General features: G+C 39.0%; 1 protein-coding gene across 1 annotated transcript in view; it reads left to right on the plus strand.

Annotated features, from left to right (window-relative positions):
- Positions 1 to 3,575: 3,575 nt before the first annotated feature.
- Positions 3,576 to 21,237, plus strand: part of TLL1 (tolloid like 1) — a gene marked incomplete at both ends in the record, with an annotated part of 254,674 nt that continues 237,012 nt past the window's right edge. Inside the window, one exon of the mRNA XM_082838587.1 lies at positions 3,576 to 3,744. Coding sequence (XP_082694713.1) covers positions 3,576 to 3,744 — 169 coding nt within the window. The remainder of the gene's footprint in view (positions 3,745 to 21,237) is intronic.

Consider the following 21,237-nt stretch of genomic DNA (forward strand, 5'->3'; position numbering starts at 1 on the left):
TTGACTGAACGCAGTATCATTCTAATTATCAAGAGTTGGGAACATTCTGCAGTGGGGATGCATGAAATAATGTGATATAAAAAGTCATAGAATGTAAGATTTAAAAACAAAGAAAAGAAACTGTGGGAGGTAAACACCATTGAGGCCCAGAGACTCATCTTCTCATGTAAAAATATTTGACTAAGATGCATATAGATTCAGAAAAACAACAACATTAATACAGAGTAGAATTTTTTTAAAGCATTGAAGTACTAGGTTGAACCTTATAAAATTGCCAATATTTGCTGTTTTCAACCAACAGATTAGACAATTTCATGGAGCCAAAATATATGCACACTACTTAGCTAGCAGGTTGACAGGGGTGAAACCAATGGAGATAGGGAACCACATTTTATTCCATATATGTCTGAGTTATCTCTTTTTACGAGGAACATGAGCGGAATATATTCATGTATTACCTGGTTTCATAGCAAAAACAATCACTACTAGCTAATAACAAATTGACTAGATTAGAAAATAGATATTTTTAATTGATATTGTCTACAAGGCAAGTTTATTTTAATTACTGTGATAGCAAACAAGATATACCAATTGGCATAGAGAGTACCTCTTGCTTCAGCTATCTTTGGTGGCTTCCTCCCTAGGATTGCTGGGGTCGATGCGGTTCTGCTGCAAGCGTCAATGGTAGTCAGAGGCAGCTGCTGCCAGCTAGAAGCCAACGTTCACTCAGCATGTCTTACTGAAGCAATTAGTCTCCTCTTTTATCTTCTAAGGAGACTGGATTTACATAGGGCACATATCTATGGCTATATTCGTATGATGGAACACTCAACTCCTTTCTCACATGCATATTGTTTTTATGTTTTCTTGTAAATTCTTGCAAATTTATATTTTTCAAGGTCAGGGCAAAATCTACTTTTGTTTGCAATCACACCAACTATAGAAATAAGGCTTAAAAGTAAGTATTTTATTATGAAAAACTTAGATTTAATACATATTTTAAAATAATATTTAAAAATAAATCAGGGATTTGAGGCCTAGGATACCGTGATGTAAATAAGTATCCTCTGCAAGTATTTTAGCTACAAAGAAACATTTCTACATTTTGATTTGAGCCTCTACTATGTCAATCATTCTAACTCTGAGTTACAAATTTATAAAATTGTAAAACTGAGCAAAGATAAATTCTGTAAGGAAAATATAATAGGTAGATGTCCCTATATTGTAACATTTTTTTCAGGACAAATGAATGAAACATACTTATTACTGCAAAGTAAGTGATGTTTAGGCAAACTCCAGGTACAAACTCTTACGTATGATAAAATAGCCTAAGGAAACGTTTGCAAGTCATTTAAATTAACAAGGGACATTTTAAAGGTCTGGGGGTAGGGTGTGGGGACACTGTCAGCAGCTCAAGAGGATCCTCTAAAAGAAAGCTGTATTTCCTGGGCTTTCAAATAGGCTAAACAAAATACATTCTTGTTTAGAGGATGCACTAGAGGAACGCCACTATTAATTATGCAAACATGTTTTTGATGGGTAAAAGAATTTGAGAATGACTCAGCAAGAGATTTCAAAACCAAATACTTCTACCTGCTAATTGAACATGTTCTTTCCAGATCTGCTCTCTTTTCTATGACGTGTGGTTAGAAGTTTGAGATTTATTAAAGGGAGGCTCCCTCACTTTAGTGGCTTTCTGAGAAAGCCCCAGTTTTGCCAGGAACATGGAATCAGTCAGTTCTAGCCAGCCCTCCCATACTTTTACTCTTAGTTTAAGTTGGAAATAATTGATACTTCTTCAACTTTAGCCTCTAATTTTTCTTTAACAAACATAAAACCTAGTCAGATCCCCTAACCAAACACTGGGTCTACCTGTCAAAGGTTTGTGTGTTTGTGTGTGTGTGTGTGTGTGTGTGTGTGCATGTGTTTATGTATGTACGTGTGGATGTGTATGGTTGCCTTCATATTTCCCTCTAGATGAGATTGTATGTTGATGGTAACTCAGAAAAGGGGGAGACATTTAGAAGTCAAATTAAGATGTAAAGGCAACAGAATATTTTTTACAAGTCACTGCTAAAGTGACAGTTCAAGACTTAGTTGGAAAAGAGAAGGCTCCCAGTCATGAGTCCTTTAAACTTGGGGGAGGAGAAGTCCTCTCACCTATTTTGGAAACTACTTGCAGATGTAGGGAAACCTCTGAATTGCTCACAACAGGGGTTTTGCAGAGATTTCCTCTGATTTTTTTTCCTCCCCAATTTCCCACAGCCTGTGTTTGTCCTGCGTCTGCTAGGCTGACATGTGGTTTACCTCGCTAATCCTGCTGCCAGGTTTTACACACTCTCCTCCGAAGTAAAACAACTGAAGCCAGAGGATACTGAGTAACTCTGGGCATGGGCGCCAGAGCTGTCACAGAAAATTTGCTTCCCAAGCGTTCCTTCCAACTTCCCTTCCTGAGCCCGCGTGAGCCACAGCGCAGCCCTTGGCGAGGTCTTCGCGTTTCCTGCTGCTGCAATCTGTAACTGGATTTTGGAATTTTTTTTAACTGCAGTTCTGAGGATCTTAGTTCGTAGCACAACTTTGTTGGTTGGGGGACTTTGAAAGCAGTTTCCTTACCTCGGTCGCGGGGGCCCAGGCACTTTTCCTCCCCTCCGGGCTGCACCGAGGCGAAGGCAGCAAAGGGGAGTCGCAAGCTCCTTGTGTATTGGGGGGGAGAGGAGGTTTGAGCCGAGTTGTCACCATCCCTCGCCCACCCCCGGTCTGGCGTTCTCGGTTGGCACGTACATCATCTATTAACTACTGTTCCTGGACGCAGTGCATGATATATTCATTTTTATCTTTAGTAAATTATAAATGGAATTCTCAGCGCGCTCGTGTCTGTCTGCTCGTGTAGGGCTACCGAAAGGAGGCGGAGAGGAGGCTGTGGCCCGGATCCTGACCCTGATTGTATGAATAAGTAAGCAGGATGCAAGTGATTGGGTTAGATGCTGTGAAGATTTTTTTTCTTTTCTTTTCTTTTCTTTTCTTTTCTTTTTTTTTTAAGTTAGGAAGAGGGTAAAAAGACAGCCGGGGTGGGGGGGGAGAAGGCAAACAGTGCATCCCCAAATCCTCCCACTTTCGCCCTTCTCGCAGCCAGTTGCCGTGCTGCTTCTGCGGCTTTTAAGGTCTGGCGGCGCAGGGATGTCTGCCCCCCACCCGCGACCGCGGTCCCCACTTTCAGCTCAGACGCGTTGATGTGCAGAAGGGTCTCGTCCTCCCAGGGCGGCGCCGGGTCTTGGGTGCGGGACACGCGCGGGGCCTGAGCCCGGGGACCTGGGAGCCTGAGCCCGGGAGCCTGAGCCTGGGGCAGCCGAGCCGTTGAGCCGCAGGAAGGACGGCCGCGGGGAGGCAGCCTGGCCGCGCGCCCGCCCGGACCCGCTCCGTACCTGCCCCCGCCCGCCACCTAGCCCGCGCCGGGGGACAGGCCGCCCAGCCCTCTCTCGGCCCGACGGCGCCCCATGTCCCCAGACACCTGAGCGCCGGCCGCGCCGAGGAGCCTCCCACGAGGACAGCCACCGGTGCCCTTCCTCGCGAGGAAGATGGGGCTGGAGACGCTTTCCCTGGGGATGCTCGCGTGGCTGGTGGCCACGGGGGCTGTCCTCTGCGCGGAGCTGGGGGTCTGCGCCGGCCTCGACTATGACTACACTTTCGGTGGCAACGGAGAGGAAGAGGCGGAGGCGCTGGACTACAAGGATCCGTGCAAAGCCGGTGAGTGCCCTCTCGGGGCGAGACAGCGGGGGCGCGGCTGGCGCTGGGAGGGCGCCGGGTCTCACCTGTCTCTTTCCCACCCCCTCCCCACCCCGAGGGGCCGCGCCGCCTCCTTTGCCGCAGCTCTGCGCCGGCGGGACCGGGTGCCAAGCTGTCTCCGAGTTTGGGGACCTCCTGGAGTTCCTACACACACCCCCCCACCCCCGCCCCGGCGCGGCGTGACGAGCCGCGGACGCAGCAGCCAGGGCTCTGAGTCCAGCGCCCGCGGCCCGGCGCTTCTCTGGCGGCGCCGCCCTGCTGCCGGGCGCCCGCTATCCCGCGCTTGGGCGGGTGGACTTCACTTCGGGACACCTTCGCCCCCTCTCGGCCAGGGTCCTGTGTGCGTCCCAGGCGACAAGGGGATGGCGACGTCCTCCAAAGCTCCCCCGCTGAATGGATTCAGCGCATTTGCCCATTTCAAGAAACCCTAAAAACACTTCCAAGTTGCCGTCCCATTCAAACTCGTTTCTCGCCCCCACACCCTGTTTGCACCCTTAGACCTGCGGTGGGACCGAGACGCCCCGCCCGGCCCTTCTCCCGCCGCCTGAGGTCAGAGTCACACGCCCTGGCCCCGGGCTCTGTTCCACTTAGGTGAGGCCAAGGTGAACTCGGGTCGGTGGACCCACCATTCACTTTGCGAGGAAAGTGATCACGAGGGTCCTGGGGCCGATTAGGTGAGTGCCTGTAAACAGAAGCACGTTCTGCCGCATCTCAAGAGGAAGGGAGGGCAAAATCCCCAAAGTAGCATTGCCGCTCCGATTCTGTGCGGATGGTCTGCCTGCGATGTCTTCCTTTCCTTAGCTAGGTAAACCTCTTTTGACCTCTCTTGGGCCTGAAGTTAGGAAAGATGTACGTAAATGAAGGAAAATGCTGGAAATTCCCTTGTTAACTTGTACCTTTGATGGCACATTGTTCTGACAAGGAGGGTATGTTTGTGACAGGGAGCATATGTGTTCGCGTTGTCAGATCTTTCCTGGTGCACTCTTACTGCGCGTACTTCTTCAAAACTTGGAGTAGCTTAGCAGAAATACGTCAGTCTGGAATTCAGAATTCTGATTTAATTCAATTTTGCTTATAAGTTTCCTCATCACCTTTAACACTCAGTCTATCCCACCAGAAGTTTCCTAGGCCTTCCTTGATAGTTTAGAGGACAAGACACCTTTCTGCTGTGGTTGGGCAGCCAGAACTCAGTATACAACTCCCTTAAACCTACTTTTTATTGAGAAATTTGTTTTGAATAATGTTTGCAACTGGGTGGAAATTGAGGGTTTTCTTGTTTTAGGAAAGGTAGAAATGAAGTATATTATTTCTAAAGATTGTCTACGAAAACACCTATTCTGATGCTCTGTTGTGTGAAAGATTCAGCCAGCTACCAATATAAGAAAATCAGGGCTTATCTATACATTGATCTGATTTCAGGAAAATAAATGTAGTTTTCTATACACATTAAAGTAAAAGTTTATGCTTTAAAAAATCATTAACTTCAAATATGCATATATTATAAGAAGTATCAAAAGTTAGCTAATTCATTTTCAGAAGTTATGTTGTTTCAGGCTTATCTTAACATTAGAAATTGTATAGAAGAAGGTTCTGTGAACATGTGTGTTTTTCTATTTAAGAGTGCAATTTTACAATTTAGTTGTACCATGTGTATTGAAACATACCTCATGCATAAATGTCTATTTTCTTCAGCACATAAACATCCAGGCAAGATAAAAACAACAACAACAACAACCTTAGGAGCATTTACTTTTATTTTTCCTTTACTACTGGTTTATTTTATTTTATTTATTTATTTTTTGGTTTATTTTTGAACAGAGCTGTTGAGGATAAAACCAAATTTGTATGGATTATTATTCTAATCTTATTTCTTCCCAATTTTTGAGTACAAGAGGCAAACCTGTACATGTGTGTAATGAAAGAGATATAAGAATGGCCCAAGTGGAAGACTGAGAAGTATGGCCAAAATCTGAGATCACTTTTAAATGATCAACCCTGCTTTTTTAACTTAGTGAAATGAAAGGCTTTAATTTACCATCTTGGCTAAAGAGTAGCAAAATCTTAGTCCCTCATTTTGGCACTGTATAAGACAAATAAAAGTAATAACAGGGAAAAATCAAATAGTGCATTGAAATCCCAAACAAGAGTCAAAAAAAGGTCACTAAAATAAGAAAGATGAAGACAGATATGTGAAAGATAGCCAAAAAGCAAGAGGGGGTGCTCTCCAGACTCCAGGATACCTTTGATCTGCTCTTCCCCAAGAGCAGAGTGGAGGGCATGGCCCACTGAATAAGGTGCCCTTCTCTAACAGGGCTCCTAAGTTTCCTGAAACTATATGGTGGCTTGATGTCATAGTGACTAGCATAGCTTTATGGTTTCAGAGCACTTTGAGTACATTATTTCAGCTCAATGCACAGCCCAAATAGTGGAATTTGTTAATGTTACCATTACCCAGATAGGAAAACAGTTGCTCCATGAGCTCAAACCCATTTGTTAACGTTACCCAGAACTTGATTCCAAGTCTCCTTGCTCAAAGTCTGCTTGTATTAAACAATTACACTGTATTCTTAGCTGGCCTTTTGGAGGCCTTCCTTGAAATGCAAACAACAGAAATTTGTCCAGGTTTATCTGAGTCTAAACTAATAGAAGTGCAGTTACTTTCATTAACTGATATGAATGAAATGACTAAGAACATAATTTCATCTTTTCTAAATACAGTGAGAATATAAAGTCCTTGAGGACAGAGATCATAACTGATTTTTAATGTTTATCACAGGGATGGATTAACATTGTTAGATATCTGGAAAGTTCTCAATACTTTCTCATATCTATAGATTATTAATATTGATCTTCATCCCTCATTTACATCTCATTCTAACCAAGATCAAATGTTACCCAAGGAGAAATATTACTTGTTAAAATTATGCCATCCTTAATATATTTGTGAAACAATATAACTTGTATACCTTTCAAAACTCTGATTTGAAGTTCATGAAACTATAGGACAGAAAGGAAGAATTTGTGTTAATTTAACTTTGCTTTAGAAAGAAATTTTTGATATAAATAGAAGTAGATAAGTCAGTGTAGCACAGCCTCAGATGTAATTTGTATAACCAAATCCATTAGGACAGAAAAGAGGTAATTGATCTCTATATATAAACAGACACAAAGATGCAGATAATTCAAAGGAATGTCTCTCTTGCACATTAAGGTGTCAGCACAATACATAGTCATCTGAATTTGCAATCAGATTTCTCTTACTTTCTCTAGTTCAAAAGGGTCCTGTGGGATACTGAGAAGCTGATGCTGCAGGAGGTCATTCCAGAACAGAGACTGAGGTGTCCTGTTTCATTGCTGTACTGTACCAGTAGATGTTAATCTGCGTATCTGTGAATATCTGCGAAGAGCCTGGGCAAATTCAGTGTGCAAATTAATCTCTCAGATTTGTCTATAGATTACCTGGAAAAGCAGACACCTGATAAACCAACTCTGTGTTCTCTCCCTACTCCCTACCCGCTTCCTTCCTCCCTCCCTCCCTCCCCAAACCTTCCTCCCTTCTTTTCTCCTTTTGTATTTAAGGGGGTATCAGGAAAGCACAGGCAATTGGAAATATAATATCTAAAGAGGAAGAATGAATAAATTAGAATTTTAAATGATGAGTAGAGGCTGATAAGACTGATATGGAAGGGTATCTTTATCCTCTTAAACAAGTGTGAAAACTCTGAAAAAAAGACTTCCCTACCTTTAATCTTCTGAGTAAATGGTTTATTTTTCTTGAAAAAAATCCAAGCATGATTAAAGGTCAGTGACTTGCAAGGTTAAATCTGTCTTTAGAGTGGCATATGCAAGCTTGTTTATATAGAAATAGGCTTTTGGTATCCTAAAGGATTATTCTTCCTGCTATTCTTTATAACCAGTGTCCTAATGTCCTAGTATACTAATTCTTAGGGAAATTTTCATAAATTTATAATCTCTCAGTAAGATCGATCTTATCATTTTTTGGTTCTCAGTGTTGTACTTTCTAGCTTCATTGGCAGCCTCCCAGGTATGGCATTTTAGAATTTGATGTTTAACCCTATGTCTACTTTATTCCATCATAATATTAAATATCCAAACATATATTTACTGCCTGGCACCTCTTTAGGTTGCCAAACCCTCATGTTAAAAATGTATTTCATAGAGCTGCTTCTCTTAGCTAGTCTCTTCTGTTTTAGTTTTCATTCCTCAGATCTTGATTTTTTTTTTCTCCTCCTGCCTCTAGTGCCAACTCAGAAGTGGTCAAAATACAGTTTTTGCAAAAGGGATGGATAAGAATTCTGTAGAGTTGAATTCTATTCATCATTTGCCAATAGTAATTCTTTAGCCCTTGTCCTGAGGGCCTACATTGATTTTTTTTGGTCCACCAATGGCAGTTACTGATATTAGTTAGGAATAAGATAGATTGTTTTTTCTTAAATATATCCTCTCAGTCTAAGATGGCTCTAAAGCTCCTTTTTGTTTGCTTGTTTACACAGTCTCCTGAGATCTTCCCACTTTTTGTCTCTGAAGAGGGTAGTGTGCTTTACAAATTCAAAATTTAACTGGCATCCCTTCTGTGAGGTAGTTCCTGTAATAATTCATGGAACTTTTATGGTTTCCCTTCAAGTAGGTGCTCTTTGAGCCCTCCTTTCTCTGTTTAGGCCTCCTTAGCCCACAGCGGAACAGTTAAAAGTGGGTAAGAGCTAGTGAAGGCTTTTTGAGAAAGTTAATATATAATTCCACAACTTTTCCTCTTGCCCTCATGATGGCTCACTTTTCTACAAAAGTCTAATATATACCATATATAGTTTCTTCTACAGAAAACATATTTTCTTCTCCCATTGTGTATGTATGAATCTGATTTTTGTACATCTTAGCAACTTTCCCTGATTTAAAATTTAGACTCACTTGTTTGTAGTTACCACTATATTCTTTGTAAACCTTAAGAATATTAGTCACATTAATGATCCTTTAGGCCTCTCAATCAGTGAGTGTACTGGACAGGGGTTACCCTTCAATGTTCCTAGAACTCAGGTAGATAGTATCAGATGCTAGTGATTTACTATCATTAATTTTTTTCTTTTTAGACTGTTATCTATTGTTTCTAATAGTATATTAGCACCATCTGCTTAAAATGTTTAAAACTAGGACCTTCCCTAAGCTTTTCTAACAATGCTTGGAAAAGATAGAGGCAAATAATCCATTTAAAATGCAACCTTGCACATCCTGCTGGGACCATCTGGTGTCTGGGGAGGTGGGGGAAGGGAGCTCCGCTGCTCCCCCAAACTGTAAGGAAGGCCCCCGCCCACAGCATTTTGAGCCCACAGTGAGGCCTGGGCTAGGCCAGGGCTCAGGTGCCTGGCCAGATTCCTGGGGATATGAGATTTCCTCTACTAGGGGAATTTTGAGGACCCTTACAGCTCTTTTATGTTCCAAGATCTGGAATTAATCATGGACTTATCCTTCCTAAATTAAGGTGTAGAGAGTTCTCTCCCCAACCCTGGATACAATAGAATGATTTAGCAATGTGGCTTCGGTGGTTTATTTCCTTTAGTTATCTATTGAAGAATGCTACGAGAGGAGGAACATTAAAAATATAATTTTAACTCAAAGCTATGAAACAAATTGCATAGAATGTGTTCTTTCTCAGAAATCAGAAGTGGGGGCTCCTTGCTTATTTATTTAGTTCTTGACAACATCAGCCCTGAAAGTGGGATATTGACTATTAAGTTTTGAGACATTGTGGGCTGGCTAATGGAATGCTTGCTTTGTCAGCTCCTTACAAAATGTGTACTAATCCTGTCAAGCTGCATTTGTATTAAGAAGTATCGTAAATTAGGTGTTAACTGAAATTCAGAAAGTGAACCAATGAGGTGTTTGTCTTAATCAGCTCTTCTCCTGCAACTTACATTTATAGTTCAACCTAAAATATTTGCTATTGACCATATTAAAAAAAACACAAAACTTCTCAAATGATAATAGTTCCAAAAAGTTGAAAGCATGGTAGAAGTGTTTCTAAATATACTACTTTTCCCAAAACTAAATCTAATTTTATGTATTAATATGCTACTAAAGCATTCATCTCAATGTTTGAAAATGACATTTCAACAATTTCTAACACACTGCCCCATTTTACAAATCAGGGAGTCATTACGGAGGTGGAGACACAAAGCATGTATTTACTATCAGTGTCTTCTGTGTTGATGAACTTCCTATTGATGACACTTAATTTGTGTGATGAGGGAGGAGGATGTGGAATAGTTTTTGTATTCCTTACATTTCTCACTTTTGTTAAATTTCAGCACATGGATTGTGTGCCACGGGGGCACCTCGAATGGCCCCTAGGCTGGTGGTTGATATCAGCAGGTTTGGAGTTCTCTTTCGCCATGAGTGGATTTGGAGTGTTTATTAAGATAATCCCGGCCCTTGTGCAGCATTGGAACCACCTTGGCCTTAGTTCAGTCAATTGACTATCCTGAAAGGAGGGAGCTCCATTCCTCTATCCTGATCTTTCTGATCCAAATGCCTAGTAGTTGAAGTTTATGGTTTTGTGTTTTGTACTCAGATTTTTGTGTTATTAAGTATCCCTCACTGCATGAAAGTTAAATACCAGGGAAGAGCATCATGCAGAACTAGAAAAGAGCCAAATGGAGAAATTTCCAGAGAATAAATCCTTGGACTCCATATACCTCACATATCTAGGAATTGCCTTCATGACTCATGTCAAAGTAACATAGCTCATATTTTTACATTGTAAAAAGTCTCATGTCTTCACCATACCCTTATCAATTAACATTATTGTTAACCCATTTGGACACATGAGGAAACTGAAACTCAGAAGGATCCAGTGTCTGGTCTGCCATCCCAGTTGATAAACAGTGAGAACTTGACCCCAGGTTTGGTATGTGATGCCTCTCTTTTTATGAATCTCCTTTGCTGGCTCTCCAGTCAGTACAAACATATTAAGACTGGCAATTGAAGTGATGGTATTTGTGCCATGTGCATTCATCCACTGTGATTTTCTTTAGTGAGGGTACATCTTGCCTTCAACGTTCTTGCATTTTATAAGCCATATACTGTACTGTCAGAGTAAGGCCAATACTTACTTTCAATTGTATGGAATATTGGGCAGGCCCTACTCCCTTTCAAGAGGGTATTTCTTAAGTGTAGAGTCACAAATGAAATACCTCAACTACGTGTAAGACAAATGAAAATGAATACGACTAATTCTAATAGAGATATATTTGAGTGCAAAGTAGTCTAGGGGAGAAACTGCTATATGTTGCCCCAAGTATATAAATTGTGACAGCAGGCTCTCCATGTTGTTTAAGGTAGGGGTTGAATCGGATTTGAGTAGAATTCAGTCATTAGTGTCTTGTTGCTGGCACAGGCCCTGGTGTTTTATGTGGTACCCATTAAATTGTTTCACATTTTAGATTGCTCTCTGAGTATTCATTGAATTCCTGCTTATGAGCCCATAAAGAGTGTGAAGAACATCCTTTCAAATGCAGGCTGTTCAGGAAAGTGGTTTACAGTGTACATTATATATGTAAATGATGTGTGAATGCCTTTGAGAAAACAAATATGCTGTAAGAAAGTACTTAAATAACTTTATCTTTTCAATTCCAACTTGTCTAAAAGCCCTCTCAGGTCAAAAACTTGAAAGCTTCGAGGGCTCATAGAGTTAACTAAACTTCTTGGAACTCCAGTCTGGTTTCCTAAGAGTAGGAAGTCTGGCACATTCAAAATATATACTATGTGTAATATTTACTATATTACAGTTTCTTAGAAGAAAACATATTACTGTTAGCAAATTATCGTGTTGTCTAGGAGGAAGATTTTCTGCTTGTACTTTTTCTCTAACAAATGATTAAGAATGAAACTGGTAAAACAGTTTTTCTAAACCTAAGAACAAGGGGAGGTTTTCCTTTCATATTTACTTTTTAGTCCCAGGAGAAGAAATAGTATATATTTGGATCTCCATGAAGTATGGCCTGCAGGCAGTCATCAGGGGAAGAATAATTAGGATTTGCCACCTGGAATGGGTAACAGAAGTAATGACCTAAAAATCAGGGGTCTTGTGTTGCATTATGTTTCTATGCACAAAGAGATTGTGAGCAGTTTGCTGGGGGAACAAGTGACCAAGAATTAAATGCAGAAAGAAGATTCTGATTATAGGCTATACCTCCCGTGTGTCCCAGGATTTAAATGTTTATAATAAGAACAGATTTCTCGTGTATGTGAAGGTGGAATGGAGAATCATACACAAAGCTGTATGCTTCATAAACAAGTATCCTTTAATACCCCTTATTTCTGTATTGAATGGTACCTGTAGCTTAATGATAACATGTGTTATGTTACCCAATGATAGAATCAGAATTTGAATCCAGAATTCTGGATTCCATGTGCTGCCATGATGTTTCTTCCTTTTTCTTCTTCTCCCTCTTCTTCTTCTTCCTCTCCCTCTCACCTTCCTCCTCCTCCTTCTTTTTCTTCTTCTTTTGGTATGAGGGCTTTTTTGCAACTTGGGGATGGCTTCAAAAATCATTTTCTTGGGCCTCCCTGGCGGCGCAGTGGTTGGGAGTCCACCTGCCGATGCACGGGACACAGGTTCGTGCCCCAGTCCGGGAAGATCCCACATGCCGCGGAGCAGCTGGGCCCGTGAGCCATGGCCGCTGAGCCTGCGCGTCCGGAGCCTGTGCTCCGCAACGAGAGAGGCCACGGCAGTGAGAGGCCCGCGTACCATAAAAAAAAAAAAAAAAAAAAAAAGTACGTGGTTACCTTTTTCTTTGTTTACAAATTAGGAGAAGCAAAAGCAAATGATAAAACAGATGAAATAAATATCTAGTTTTTTTTACTTACACTATTCTACCGTGGTTTCAAAAAGCAAATGTAAATTTTTCTTTCTTTACATAATTCTAAGTGGGTAGTGGTATGTCAATTGGAAAACAAACTGGACTGGTAGTTAAGAAATGTAATTTCTACTATTGGTTCTGCTGTTGTATTTTCACGTAACCTTGGAGACGTCCCTTGATTTTTCTTTACCTTAGTCTCTGAGACTTAGAAATCTCTAAGCCTGTTCAAGTCCCAAAGTTTTCAGAATCCTGGTTTCTCTGACATCAGAACAAGAGCTCTTCTGATGTGGTACCAAGAAATCTCAGGGCCAGTGACTCATACTGTCCACTCAGAGGAAAGGGAAGATTTTACACCTCTTCAGTGGTCAGTCTTGATAAAGCCTGAGGTTTCTCATGGTTCCAAGCAAATCATGACAGCCACCAGGTTGCAGCTGCAATAGGTTGTGCAGTTCCTTGACTTGACTTTGCCAAAATTGGCCTTGAAACCAATTTATGCATAATTTCCCACTGCTCTTTTCCAACCTCAGTCCATCAGTAAAAATCTGCCAGAGTAGTGACAAGTTATGTGGGCATCACATATGTGCTTATCAGAGCATGTTAGTCTCACAACAGCATCAGAATTGAGTGTTGTTCAGTCAGATTTGTATGTTGGATGAGCAGAACATGACCAGTGGATGGAAAAAATCCAATTCTTTCAAGTTTGGAAATGGAAAGAACAAGAAATTTAGGCAAGGAAATTGCAGGAAAGTTTTTCTGGCTCTAAGCATTTTTACTAAATTCACGACATATTAAAAGACACATTATATTAATCACTTATATCTATCCTTGAAAACAGTCTTCCACTTGGTACAAGAGAATGATGCTAATTATCTTCATAAAATTCAACTTCTCAGACCTCCAGTTTACTGAATTGTCTAGTAAGGGACTACTCTTTTCATCATAAGTTAACTTATGTATATATTTTTTTAATGAAGAGTCTCAATTCTCAACCAAGTCTTTACCAAAGGAAGTTTTCATTCTTGAGCTTTTATAATAGTAAAGAACGAACTCCAATAGAAATTAATAGCATGAATCTAGGTAATGTAGTTTAAAGAGCACTGGATATTGTGCCAGGAGACCTAGGTGTAAGTCTTGACTCTTCTGTGTTTAATTACATTATCTTGATCTACTTACTGAACATTTCTGAACCTAAATTCTCTCATTTGTAACATGGGGGTAGTGATACTTAGTCCATAAAACATGTAAGGGTAAAATGCACAAGGTCTTGGTAAACTGTGATGCACCATACAGATGCAAATTAACACAACCAGTATTTTGCAACTGATATGTTTCAGGAAGATGCTTGAAACAAATAAGGTGTGTTCCCTTATAGTAAGGATTTCAGTATCTGCCAGAAAAAAAGCAACATGTGTTTCAATTATCAATATGAATGTGTAATAAACAAAATACTGTGGTAACACAGAGGAAGGAATTCATTAATTATATTTGGAATAGAGAAGGCTTGTAAGGGAAGGTGGCATTTGAACCGAATCTTGAAGTCTTGTAGTATTTTTCCTGGAGAAAATGTGGTGTAAAACTTTAGAATCAAATAACTAAATAAAAATTGAAGTTGTGAAGATTCATGGACTTTTATGAAAGGACAGTAAGTGGTAAATAATCTAATGTGGGTAGGGTATGTTAGGGTTTGTGCTTTGGCAAGAAATGATTCTGTTAGGTGCAATGTAAAGGATCTTTAATGCCTAACTAAGGGGTGTGAATTTGATCCCCTTGGCAGTGGGATGGGGACTTACTGAAGTTTTGAAGCAGGTCATTGGCTTGATAACAGCCAGAGTTTTTTAAAGATAAGTGAGGATGTGAAGGATGGTCAGATATAGTTGCTGTAGGAAGTAAGGAGCAAGTGGGAGGAGGGAAACATGCTGGAGTAAGAGTAGAGGCAAGTGTTGATGAGTGCTTTCATATGCACTGTGTCAGCAGTTGTAGAAAAGAGGGGTTCTATTTAAAAGACCAGTCAACAACTGGATAGCCTTGGGGTGGAGGTTGAGAGATATAAAGAAAAGGAAGAGTTCAAGATGATGTCTTCGTGGCTGCCTACATGAGTGGCGTGAGTAACTGGTACAGATGAGAAACTGGTACGTAAGAAACAGGATAAAAAACGCATTTGTGTTTTGTAAAGCAAGTAAGTTTGGATCTCTTTGAGTTGCACAAAATTTTTGATGTTTGTTATGCAGGTCTTGGCCTGCTGTTGTTCTTTAGGAGTAGATTGGTTATATCTGAGCTTTTGTATTCTGTATTAACTTTGAAATCAACTCATCATGTCCCACTGTTTGGATTTAGATGAGAATTGCATTGAATCTATGGGTTACTTTACAGAGAATTATTTTTATGATATTGAGTCTGCTAATCCATGGGTATGGTATATATCTGCATGTTTAGGCATGTTCTTTAATACTCTTAATATTTTTATCTCTAAAGTTTCTTTCTTCATGTTTGATAGACTTATTCACATATATTTTCTACTTTTGATGACATTTTGATATACAATTTTATAAAATTTCTCTTTTAAGTCATTTGCTGCTCTTCTGTAGAAATGTATTAGAGTTTTGATGTAGTTAATTTTTATCCAAAATCTTTTCCAGTGTCTTATAAATTTTAATAATTTATCTGTATATTTTTCACATAGGTAATCAAATCATCTGAAATAAAAGTATAGCTTTGTTTCTTCATTTACAATTCCTGTGCTTTTAGTTTAATTTAATTTATCTTACCTTATGTGCTGATAGTCTTCCAGTGTTACATAGAAGTGATAACTGAGACCTAGTTTACTCTGTTCCCAGTTTTAAAGAGAATGCTTTCAATTATTTATCAATTATGCTAGTTGGTGTCTTTTTAAAAAATAGGTACCTTTTGTCAGATTAAGGATTTCTGCCTTTCCTGAGATGATATAATTATCCTCATTTCACCTTTTAATGTGGTAAATTAGAATAATTGATCTACTAATATTAACCCAGTTTGTATTTCTGAGATGAACCCAATTTGATCACAAGCTATCATTCTTTTCATATCCCTATATTCAATTTGTTGATATTTAGTTTGGAATTTTTGTTTTATGGTCAGTAGTTAAACTGGCCTGAAACTTTTCTTCTTCTATTGTTCTTGTTAGGTTTTAGTGTCAAGGTATGTTTGCCTTATAAACACTCTGGAACAGTTTGTGGAAGATTGGAATTATTTGTTCCTTTTAATGTATTGAAAGAGTTTCTCTTTGTTTCTGTTGGGTGTCTGGGAGTACTAACAATTCAGGACAAGTTTAAACTAAATTTTCTGCTTAAGTTTATTGGACTACCATGGTAATATAAATTTATAATGCAAAGCTACTTTGGGGGTGATTTTTGCTTATGAGATTTCAGAGGATATTAGCTTTTCTCCATTCTACTTAGGTTCAAGCTTTCAGAAAATCAGTTTTTGTGAAGTTACCTGGGGTGCTATGAGTCCCAAATTTGGGAGTCCCAGATTTTTGAGAGCTTATTCTATTATTCTTTTCAGCTTGGGTGGACTTTGGACTGTGTCTTCTGTCCTCTGAGCCCTGCTTGACAACAAAATTCAGTAGCCATGTCAACCAGGCTTGGCACATGCCCTCAGTTGAGGGGTGGCTTTATTTAGTCTTCTGCTTATCTGTCTGGATTCCCTCCTTCGCTCAGCCATGAAAATGTTTTACTCATGTTGTCATACATTCAGGGAGATTTTTTAAAGTATTTTATCTAGCATTTTTAGTTATGTAGGAAGCTCAGCCCCACAGTACCTAGTTTGTCATTTTGGCAGAAACAGCAGTCTTTAAAAGGGACTTTAAAAGTTAAAAAGAACTTTAAAATATTAAACATCATCAGGACATTTCCTTCTAGATCTTAAAAATTATGATGATTAAATGGCTTTATTTAAAAACTCATTTATCATTGTTTATTAAATATAACCATAGGTCTTCTATAAGAATATACCATATGTCTACTTTGGTTAATTGGTAATTTCATAATGATCGAGGCACCATTTGTCTTATCTGACCTTTCAGGATAGCTATGCACAAGAACTCCAGAAGTTTCATGAATTTTGTGTGACGACTTCATTGTAAATATAAACTTTTTTTTTTTCTTTTTGCTGTACGCGGGCCTCTCACTGTTGTGGCCTCTCCTGTTGCAGAGCACAGGGTCCAGACACGCAGGCTCAGCGGCCATGGCTCACGGGCCCAGCCGATCCGTGGCATGTGGGATCTTCCCGGACCGGGGCACGAACCCGCGTCCCCTGCATCGGCAGGCGGACTCTCAACCACTGCGCCACCAGGGAAGCCCAATGTAAACATTTTTATACCCTTCACTTGAAAGGATTCAATTCAGATTTCACAGGGGAAGAACATCCATGTGTAAGTCAAACTAGCCATTGTGATTTGCAAGGGAAAGATGCACTGCTTGAATGAAGCAGTGTACAAGTTATCTGCACTGACTTGCTGCCTTTAGGCAAATTTGATTACTCTAATCTTGCAGGATTATGCTTTTCTTAAACTTTCCAGTGAGGTAGATTGGGAATCTGTTTCTACATCTTTTGATATTTAATGTATCTGTTTTACCAATTTTGAAAAAATAGAGAAGCACCCCACCATCATTCGATATCTTCAATTTTTTAAAAAAAAATTAATAAAGTTTTTTATTTAAAATAAGAATAACTTCTTTGGGGCTTTTCTGGTGGCGCTAGTGGTTGAGAGTCCGCCTGCCGATCTAGGGGACACGGGTTCGTGCCCCGGTCCGGGAGGATCCCACATGCCGCGGAGCGGCTGGGCCCGTGAGCCATGGCCGCTAAGCCTGCGCGTCCGGAGCCTGTGCAAGAGTAACTTCTTTAACCTCTTCTCATATGACTATTCAAAGCTTTAATAATACAATTTTAGCCTCAATTGAAATTTACTCATTCAAACTTTCCTATATTGCCTTTTTAGTTACAGGACCTCAAATGAAATCTTATTAAGTCATAGAAATGTAGCTCTGAATGTACTTTTAGAAGTTATAACCTCAAACTCCTCATATTAGAGACACTATAATATTTTGAAGTCCTAACCAATCCCAGTTATCATGCTTAACCTATTTTGGAGGAGATTATGCAAATCGATGAAGTTGGTGGTGGTGACTTGTGTAAATGAAAAGAGGTAGATTAGAAAGGTCACTGCCATACACTGTGTCATTCACTGATTCATTATTGTTTCCTGAAAATATGCCGTTAATGATTGCTTTGAATTAAGCACTGCTCTTTCTATGCCTCTTTTCTTTTAACACAAATACTCTTTGCTGGGTAAATGTTAAGTCATTAACATGAAAATCATTAATGTGAAAGATCAGACCTGTTTCATAAACATACTAGGAACACAGAAAATAAGAAGGTGGAGAAAGCAGGTCTGAGGACAACCCTAGCCTACTTTACCACTTTGCTTTTGGGTAGCTCCTAGTCTGGGTACTCCAATGACTCTCTTGCTGTTTAAATTTTTGCATTCCTTATATTGGTGCCTCTGCATTATGCTCAGTCATTCTTAGTCAGCCTTGATCTGGGTTGCAGTTATAGAGCTTTTTCTTCTCTAAAAGAAAGTTTTAGCGATTTCATCTTTAAGACGGTAGCCATTTCCCTCAACTTCATTCTTTCTTTTAACTCCAAATTGTATTTGTCATTTTAAGTCATTAGTGAGCATGTAAGCTAGTACTGAGTTTTTGAGCGAGACTATCACTTGATAGTCTTATAAACTTCCGTAGAATGATAATAAGTTTTAAAGTGCTTTTTTAGTAGGTTTTCTAAATGAGTGTTCACTACTTAAATAAAATTTGATCCAAATTTAATGATAATATTTCTTGACATGGGACTGACTAAAATCTTGCTAAATTCAAGCTGTGTAAATTTCTACTTCTGGACAGGATGGAGTAACAGGGACCAGATTATCACTGTGCCTAAAACTGTACAAAATATAAGGAACAATAGTTCCCAAGACATTGGGGATCAGGCAACAAAGGAGAGTGGTCGTTGGGAAATAGGAAATAAATGAGGTGAGCCCTATGACTGCCCCAGCTTACTATGTATACAACAGGGTTGGAGAATCCAGGCAGAGACCAGAAGTTTCCCTGTTGAGGAGATGGAGCTGGGAGTCCAGAATCCAAAGAAGCTAGAGTTTATGAGGCAAAGTACCAGAGAGGAGAGGGCTGCATGGAGAAAATTTTGGAGACCTGCAGAGAATTCCCAGCAAAGTCCACTAGTCTACTCAGCAGACTAGTGATTAGTGCGTATATGTAAAAAGACTACCCAATACTCAGGAAATAGCTACCCAAAAGGATAAGAGGGAAAAATCCTTGGAGCTCACACAGAGCTGGTAAGAATGCTCTGTTGTCACCCAGGAGAGTGGAAAAACCTCATAATTTACTGGACATCAGATAGAATCTGAGAAGAGTTTTTCCACAGTATTGGGAATAGCTCTATCCTAAACACTGCTCTGGTCCTACCTAACAAAGCTTGAAAAAAAGATCCAAGTAATTTAACTGCTTCCCAGAATAAAACTCAAGAGTATTTATAGGAATATAAAGATATCCAGCAACCAACAAGTTAAAATTCAATCAGCATTGCTTCTGGCATCAAATCAGTGTTGCAGCATTGTTTTAAGAGGCAAAAAAAGAAAAAAAATATGGAAACAATGAGAATGTCTAACATTAGGAAAATGGTTGACTAAAATATGTTATATCCTTAGTAAAAAATAAAATGAAGATATTGAAAAGAATTAGTTAAAGCATATATGTGTTGATTCAGCTCTCTAAATCAACACATATATGCTTTAACTAATTCTCTATATTCATGAGTTAATGAATGAAAAATAAAAGCAAGCTTCAAAAAAACCCACAAAAATTATATATTTTGTCTATATATTGTTTACATCTGAAAAATAGAAAAAGGTATGGAAGAACACATACCAGGTTGTTAATATTTGTTACCTGAGGAAATGGAATAGGCATAGGGTGTAGAGACTATATAATTTTTTCTTTCATATAATTGAATTGTTTTATTTGTAAGATAAGCATAAAGTACTTTGTAATTTTTCAAGCCTTAAAATATTTAATAGGAAAAATTAATGACAAAGACTATGTAGGGATATTAAATATTTTTATAATACAAAATGACAGTATGGAAATATTAGTTGACTATATGCTTTCAGTACAACTGTAAAAATGGGATAAGCATGTAAAAGATAAAGACTAGTAAGAACTTGAGAGTTTTTTTTTAAGGAATGCTAGATTTATGTATACTTCCCCCCTTTGTTATGTCTGAATGTTTGTGAGCAATAATAATGATAGTTCTATTATGTAAAGTATGCAAAATATAGATGGAAGTGGATGAAGTATAAATGAGAAAACAAAAACGAAAGTTATTAGCATGGAAAGCTTATAAATCATTTTGCTTTTTCAATTTCCCCAAACTTTATGTAATGTTGTAATGTATTTATAATAAAGTAACTCAAAATCCAACTGGGCTTGCAAAGAACTACAAAAATATAATTCACAATGAGGAGGAAAATCAGTCAAATAAAAGTGTCTCAGAAATGATACAGATGATGGAACTAGTAAACAAAGACATTAAACTAAATATTATAATGTTATTTCATATGTTCAATAAGCTAGAAGAAAGATTTAAAAAATAATTTTTAGACATGAAGAATATTAAAAAAGACCCAAATCAAATTTCTAGAAATGAAATATCCAACATTTGAAATTTACAATATACTGAATGGTATTACCAACAGATTGTACGTCGCAGGAGAAAAAATTAGTAAACTTGAACACAATACAAGAAACTATGCAAGATGGAGCACAAAGAGAAGAGACTTTAAAGCACAATAGAGTATCAGTGAGCTGTGGGACAATGTTAAGTGGCTTAGTGTGCAAGTAACTGGAGTTTCTGAAGGAGAAGAGGTAAATGGGGGTGGGGTGGGAGAAAACAAAGTCTAGAAAACTATTTGAAGAAATAATACCTGAAAATTTCTAAATCTGATGAAAACAGTAAATGTGTAAATGCAATAATCTAAATAAATCCCATGTACAAAAAGCACAAAAAAAATCTGTACTATGTCACATAATATTTCTTAAATCCAGTGATAAAGAGAAGATATTAAAGAAGAGAGAGTAAAGAACACATGACAGAGGAACATACAAAGGAATTACAGTTTACCCTTGAACAACTTGGGGGTAAGGGCACTGACCCCAAACAGTTGAACATCTGAGTACTGCTATCTGTTCCTCAAAAACGAAGGAATTGATAAATGACTCACCCAAGGGAAGGAGGCTGAATCATTTTGGATAGAATCAAGACTCAAATCCTAGTTTTTTTGATTCCACATATTGTGATCTCTAATTGAACACAAACTTTCCTCGACACTTAGTTAATTTAAAGATCTGTAAAATGAAAATACAGGCACTATGTTTATTGAAAAAAATCCATGCATGAGTGGATCCTGGCACTTCAAACCTGTGTTGTTCAAGGGTCAACTGTATATAAGGAGGAGCAAGGATAGGAATGACAG

This window comes from Leucopleurus acutus, assembly GCF_964270905.1.
Source record: "Leucopleurus acutus genome assembly, chromosome: 4".
In the NCBI taxonomy this organism is placed as follows: Eukaryota; Metazoa; Chordata; class Mammalia; order Artiodactyla; family Delphinidae; genus Leucopleurus; species Leucopleurus acutus.